This window comes from Oryzias latipes, chromosome 21, assembly GCF_053564925.1.
Source record: "Oryzias latipes strain Hd-rR chromosome 21, Olatipes_Hd-rR_3.1".
NCBI lineage: Eukaryota > Metazoa > Chordata > Actinopteri > Beloniformes > Adrianichthyidae > Oryzias > Oryzias latipes.
This window is the reverse complement of record NC_136257.1, coordinates 24,938,975-24,945,971: the sequence shown is the minus strand read 5'-3', so window position 1 is coordinate 24,945,971 and position 6,997 is coordinate 24,938,975. Positions and strand designations below refer to the sequence as shown.

At 38.1% G+C, this 6,997-nt stretch overlaps 1 protein-coding gene across 3 annotated transcripts; it reads left to right on the top strand.

The window, feature by feature from the left end:
- The first annotated feature begins 4,575 nt into the window (after window positions 1-4,575).
- atp5mc3a (ATP synthase membrane subunit c locus 3a) lies at window positions 4,576-6,737 on the top strand. 3 transcript variants are annotated; one of them, XM_004081765.5, is made up of 5 exons: window positions 4,576-4,680; window positions 4,877-4,974; window positions 5,714-5,788; window positions 5,927-6,117; window positions 6,208-6,737. In XM_004081765.5, the coding sequence occupies exons 2-5, from the start codon at window positions 4,936-4,938 to the stop codon at window positions 6,320-6,322; spliced, it is 420 nt and encodes a 139-aa protein (XP_004081813.1). In that variant the 5' UTR covers window positions 4,576-4,680; window positions 4,877-4,935; the 3' UTR covers window positions 6,323-6,737. The 3 variants fall into 3 exon arrangements, with proteins under 3 accessions (XP_004081813.1, XP_011488096.1, XP_004081814.1); XM_011489794.4 differs by having other exon boundaries at window positions 4,622-4,676; XM_004081766.4 differs by having other exon boundaries at window positions 4,662-4,764.
- Window positions 6,738-6,997: the final 260 nt, after the last annotated feature.

The following is a 6,997-nucleotide window of genomic DNA, read 5'->3' as shown; positions in this document are numbered from 1 at the left end:
TGCGTTTGACAACAAATTATAATTTAGAAGCCAAAACAAGAGAGAATTTTAGTTTTTTTCTTTGAAATAAGAAAAAAACAATCCACAAATCCACAAAACATTCCTTCTTTTGCAGAATTCTGCAATGTAACTGATAAAGGTGTAAAGGGAAAGTGAATCAAACAAAGCTCGTTTTCAATATGTAAACTATTTTGACACTCTAGTGTTTTGTGATGCAAACTAGTGTGTTTTGTTTCAAGGTTCATTTTGACCTGGCAGACATGCAGTTTGCAGTAACTTAGTTTTTGCCTGTGCACTGGACAGAGAGTTAATGCATATTAATGGGGACCATAAAAGCAACTAATTGAGCATTCCGGATTTTGCTGAGTTGAGCATCTGTGAGTGACATTGTGCAGCTCCAAGACCTACACCAGACTGCCTTTATTAGCTCTCAGAACTGGGATGTAGGTCAGGCCATTAAAAGCAGGAAGAGCTCTTTTACTAAATACTGTTGTGACAGCCCAGAGTCTGATGCTGCGATCTGTGGGAGGGTTGTGCAGTTGAAAATTTCAGAAGCTGCACACTGGACAGCCTATGAGGAATTGGACTTTATATAATGTATTGCTGCTCTGAAAACCTAATCCTAGTTTAAAACGATTTAATTAAGCAGAGTAAACTGCAGCCATATGTGTCCTATAAAAATCATAAGACTGATAAGTAAACACTCTGGGAATATAAGCTTCGGACTTTACAAGGCCCACATCCACTGTTGTTTGGGTAATGTGTTAATGATTGAAACAAAATCTGCATTAGGTTTCACTGAAATAACAATTTGCAGATGTATTCACCAAAGCTTGAGTGGTGGTTTTAGTTAAATAGCAGCTTTAATTACCTTAAAATGTCTTTTTTCCCAACAAAAAAATAGCCTTTTTCAGGGCAACATGCATTTTGCAATTAAAGGATATTTAAACTGAAATGTAGATATAAATTTTAGAGTGGCAACTGAAATTAACTTAGCTAGATAACTGCACTAAATTCAATCCAAAACTGCGAGCAGCAGGGCAGTAATATTTCAATAGTAGGGGGCGGGCAATGCCATTTCAGATTGGCCTTTAAATCACATTTAATCGCTCTTTTGTGTGGTAAACTGAAACTGCAGTTTGACTGCAGCCTAAAATGCACTGTGTGCATATAGTGGGCACCTTATAGAGTCTGTCTATCAAATCCAGTTTCCATATGGGATCCTTAACAACCTTCTGTCTGATAAAACTCGCATGCATCCTGTATGTATGCTGGATGCGTTATAAAAAAATGCAAGAGAAAGCAGCAGAGCATTATTACAAACTGCAGACAGAGGTCAAGCAGACTTTGGAAGTGTCCGGCTGCTTTCCTTATCCTGTCATCGGTTGTGGTGGCTTTCACTAAAGTGTCATAAGCCATTTGATTGTAAATCTTAGTGACCGCGAAGACAGAGAAAGCAGAGATCCGTAAACCAATCATCGCACGGCTGCCCCTGTCAGCCACGCTCCTGTTCACACAACAACTGACTGCATTTCCTGATGTTAAACAGAGAGAGAAAAGAGGATTAAAGCTCAGTTCATGCTGGTATTTGTGAGAAGGGTGTGTCAGTTTTAAACAATATTTAAATTCTGGCCAGGACTAGCATCATGGCACCTCCTCAGAGGGATTATTTGGGCACAAAACAAAAGACTCCTTGGACATTTGATGGATATCAAGTTGTTAGACTTTTCTAAAAACTCACGATTAAGACTAATGATGCTGGAAACGTCAGCTTTTCCATGGACATATCCAACCAGTCTGCTCACCAGCAACACATATTTGTCTGCTTTTAATGAAAAACTGTTTTATGAATGCTAATAGGGATATAGGGATAAAGACTGATTTGTTTATTTTTGTTAGATTACTTTCATTTCGACTTAGTACTCCAACTGTAAACTACAGAGATTTGCCTCTTTATAGAAACAATAATTCACAATTGCGTATTATGTTAGGGCAAACATTTACTATGTCAGTAATCTGAAGTGTTAACGTTTAATGATTAGGGGTACATAGCACATTATGTTTTATGAATAATGTTCCAAAAGTAAGATTCTGTATTGACTTTTAAGCAGCAAATTCGAAGTAGATTCTATTATGCCTGTTAGTTTAATTTCATAATGAACATAAATATTGCACGCTTGCTAACGTTGAGAATCTCTGATGTCTGTTGATGTCTGTGTTTCCTGTCAAGTCTGTCTTTAAGGAGTTTGATCGGTCAGAGGACTAAACCCATTTGCATCCTCGTCATTCCTGCATGCAATGTCCAAACCTAGACTGATTTTTTTTTCAAAATCATGTGACATTGAACTCAACTTAACATGACCCTATGGCACCTAAATCAAAATTCTCACTGGGAGAAGATGAGTTCATAATACTTGATTACACTTTTTGTTTCATCTTTGTTAAAAAAAAAAAAACTCTGAAAAAAGCATGCTTAACACAAATAAAGAGATAGAGCTTGGTTGAACTGCAGCCCTTTAGGCTATCTTTCCCTGGTCTTGACAAAGAAAGAAATCTCTGTAGTTTGTGCAGCATCCAAGAATGGAGATTAGCATGGAGCCATCAACAGTGTTGCAGTCCCTCCCTAACCTGCTTCTGCTGTCAGACTGCCTCCTCCCTGCTTGTCAGACGCTCCGACGAGGAGCTGTAAAAACCTTTTCCCCTCTCCTTAACAACTGCAAAACAACACGCACACATCTCAGCAGAGGTGCCTGCTTTTCTGAGGCCTCTGACAGGACGTGCTGCAGGCACAAATTGTAATTCATAAAGGTTAAGGGGGTCAATGCCTTTTATTACCAGTCTGAGTGCATCCAGCTTGATGGGGTGGGCATGCAAATAGAGTGTCTCACTGTGTTCTATGCAGGAAGCAGACAGCAAGTTTGCGCCTCAGAGTGGGAGGAAGTAAAAGGCGGGTAAATGGTGGTGGGGTGAGGGGGGAAGCTGCTCTCTCCACCTTCCACTGCCATGTAGGACCACACAGCCACCCCAGTTAATTAGACAGTATGACATTGACCTCAGGTAGTTAACGGCCACTTTGATAAATGCTGTCTTGCAATTAATGTTTTGTGAATGTTCATGTTTTATCATTCGGTTAGCGGTGACCTATAAGTCGCTGCAGAACATTCAGGCCCGCTGTTCAATCCTTCATTTTACATCACGCATTAGCAGGAATTCAGCATCACCAGTGTGAAATCAAATATGTCATATAGTGGTTTATAAGGGTGGCACAATGGTTAGTGCTGTAAATGTGGTGCAAGAAAATACCCGTTGCAAACCACGTGATAGCGAGTTTTATGTATAGATTGAGTTTTTGTGGAAGATTTGACTTGTACTTGAGAATTTTCTCCTCTTTCATCAATCAAAATTGGTCCTTATATCAGCTGGCAGAACTCCAGCCTTTACTTTCAAAAGAATGAAGTGTGCGTGAACTATAAACAGAAGGTAACTGTATTCAAACCAAACATAAATGTAGTTAAAGGGGAATCTTGACTAAATCTTTTCACTTACAGGAAAATGTTTAATTTTAAAATTAAACAAATTCCCTTCGATTGCATTGCCTATGCAAGACTAAATCCCAATTATCTTCTTTTTTTTAAATGTTGTGCAGCCCAAACAATGGCTTTGATTACAGCAAAAACACATTGCATCCTCTGCTGGACGTTCAGAGAATTACTTTTCCATATAGAAAGTGTGGCGGAAGAAACCATAAAAAATATGCCAATAACGTTGCAATTTATTATGATAACTCTTTTTCATTGGGAAAAAAGTGCTGTTTTTATTAGATTATGAACAGGAAAATATGCAAGAGCATGTTTTAAAATTGTCCTCGGATAATTATTTCTAGAATTCTTCACATTTAAGCATAAAACTGTTCCTTGCTATGTGGTTTTCTTGAGAAATTGTTGGAGGGGCAAACAAAAGAGGTCAATAGTCAATCATTTATTTATAAGCACATAGAATAAAGTAAAAATAAGTGGGTTAGTAAAATTAAACAAACACAAACAATTTAATATCTATCATGTTGACCACAACCAATTTAAACAACCTGGTTGTGCTAGACTGAATTGGATTATCATAATAAATATAGCTTAATTTGTTGTGGGATTTTTTTTCAGCATGTTTTTGTGTAGTGGTTCTGGACAACCTTGATTGTAAACTGCTGATTAAAATCTCTGTAAAATTTTAAAAAGTCACATCTAAATGTCTCTTTTTCAACTAGCATCCAACAAAGAAACTCCTTGTCACTCAACGGCTGTTATAGAATCGTTCATCGTAATTACAAATCCGGCTGAACAACCTTCTCCACTACCCACAGCTCATAGTTTAGTGTCAGATTCAGATGGTATGGGAGCAGACACAATTGACAATTAAGCTTCCAGAAAACTGACCTAAAGACACTTTAAAATCTAAAAAACATATTTAGTTTGACTTTTTCTTATTTTGTTGTTTCAAAAAAAATATTAAAGTAAACGTTTCTATGTCAGCGTGTGTTTAGTTAAACTAATGATAAATTTGTTGTTCTCTACTTGTTGTAAATAAAGCTTTGTTAAATGACCTTCCCTTGTCATCATCCGGGACTTTACACGTATCACAACGCGCAGGCGCAGTACTCCACTGTGGTTCGACCTCTGCAGTCGGTAGGTAAGTAATGGCTGTATGAATGAGAAGCAGATCTCTATAAATCCGCGTTCATCCTGTCTTGTGGCTTCTTATTGCATTGCACAAGTAAATACAATGTGCAGAATGAATGTGAATTTACATACAGATGTATTTATTTTACCTGTGGATTATTTTCACACCCGTTTGACCTTACTTCAATCCAATCTTCTTTCCGCAGAGAGACCCGGGCTTCAACCATATTTGACCGAACCGGTTAAAACTACCTAAACTTGAAAAATGTACGCCTGTGCGAAGTTTGTTTCCACGCCGGCTCTGGTGAGTTTTTAATCTTTGTAAATCTGCATTCGGGAAAACTAGGCAATTGTCATAGCTTCCATTATCGGGAAGGCCTCTGGTTGATCTTGAGTGTAGCTTATTGCAAGGGTGTACGCTGACAAGGCCGGCAGGTTAGCTTGTAGCTATATATCTACAAAGGAATTGACGCATGTTTTACATGATAAGGGCCAAAGTACTGCATTATCTTTGCGTTTTGTCTTACATGTTTTTGAGTCGAAGGCTGCACAAGGGCTACTCTTGCTCCTAAATGCATTTTACAGTGGTGAATGTTGGCTAAGGTCATTTAGCTTCTCTTTTAGCTAAGTTAAGTTTAGCTTAAAGACTGGGTAAACTCAATGGAAGACCCTGAAGACAAATGCATACATGGTCAAGTTAGATGTTTGGGATTTTTATTTTATTTTACTTATGTGTTGTATGTTATGCCTCTAAGGTCATATGACTTGCTTTTGAATAAAAAGGCATGTTTTTTTGTGAAGGAAACAGGGATTTTTGTCAGGTTTGTCCTTGTGTCCATTAAAGTGTGACAGAAACAAAACTAATTGTAAGCTTGACACCAGCAATTGTGGTGACGTCCATGCTTGCATAACACAAAACTGTGTATATTCAACTGTATAAACATTTACCAAGTGTCATTGAAAGGCTTTTTGCATATATGGACCTAAAACACAAAACTTCCAACCTAACTAAACTGATCCTTTTCTTTTTTGTTGATCCGCAGGTCCGTGCTGGTTCCCGGGCTCTTTACAGACCCATGTCTGCCTCTGTGCTCTCCAGGCCTGATGGCAAAACAGAGGTAAGGATAAACAAAGTTTATAAACACTTTTGTATTATTGACTACTTGTGGTGTTTTTTTAACAGTAACTGTATTTCCCATGCCTGTCTGTGGTGTTTCTTTGAAGTGAATGTTTTCATTTTTTGTCTTTCGCTGCAGAGCTCTGTTGCTGTGATGCCACAAAGCCCCCTCACACAGGTCACACTGAGAGGCTTCCAGACCAGTGCCATCAGCAGGGACATTGACACCGCCGCCAAGTTCATTGGTGCTGGAGCCGCTACAGTCGGAGTCGCTGGATCTGGTGCTGGAATTGGAACAGTGTTCGGTAGTCTCATTATTGGCTATGCCAGGTTTGTTGCCATTTGGTCACTGTGTACATGTTTTTTTGGGGTACAATTCAAATGTTTTCTTTACATTTATTGACTTCTTTTTGTTTGCAGGAACCCATCTTTGAAGCAGCAGCTGTTCTCATATGCCATCCTGGGTTTCGCCCTGTCTGAAGCTATGGGACTATTCTGTTTGATGGTTGCTTTTCTGATCCTGTTTGCAATGTAAAGCACTGCCCTCCCAACACTTTCATTACAGATGTGACTACATATTTTATTGTGGCTTCTAAAATTGTTCAGTGTTGGTGTCATGGAAATGTAAATTTTTCAAGTCTTTCCGACACAGTCAAAATTAAACAAAACATGTACAAACATAACAATGTGCGTGAATTTAATACATGCATTTGAGTATTTATCAGTGGCAGCAACGTCTATGTCTGGAATATCATGGTAACTGAAAGCAGTTTGCTCTCACAAATGTCAGAACATCTTCTCCCCTTGTGAATCAACTTGCTTTCTGAGAGTTATATGGGGTCCACCGTCATAAGCACTTAACTCAGTTGCAGTTAAGTAGAACTGTAAGAGGCAACAAGTGATTACTTGCTTTTGTAAATCACGTTGAATAAATCTAGATTGAATTATAATTTGGGTTTTTGAATTTATTTCCCGACCCCAACAGGGTTTCGAGGTTTGTCAAATGAATGAGTTGCCACTAAAACGGTCCATCAGAACAAAATTCTCAGTTAAAAAGTAATTGTCATTTGGAAGTCAGTAAATTAGTAATATTTGGCAACAAAGTTGACCAAATGTTTTTTTTTTTTTGTAATATAAATTACCCATGTGGTTTGTTTACTGCTTCAATCAAAAATAGTTCCTTGTGATTTAATTTAATATAGAGTACACG

Coding starts and splice junctions, on each gene's coding strand:
- atp5mc3a (XM_004081765.5), top strand. CDS start 4,936: ATGTACGCCTGTGCGAAGTTTGTTTCCACGCCGGCTCTG. Junction 5,789..5,926: donor GGCCTGATGGCAAAACAGAG/GTAAGGATAAAC, acceptor CTTTCGCTGCAG/AGCTCTGTTGCTGTGATGCC. Junction 6,118..6,207: donor CTCATTATTGGCTATGCCAG/GTTTGTTGCCAT, acceptor TTTTGTTTGCAG/GAACCCATCTTTGAAGCAGC.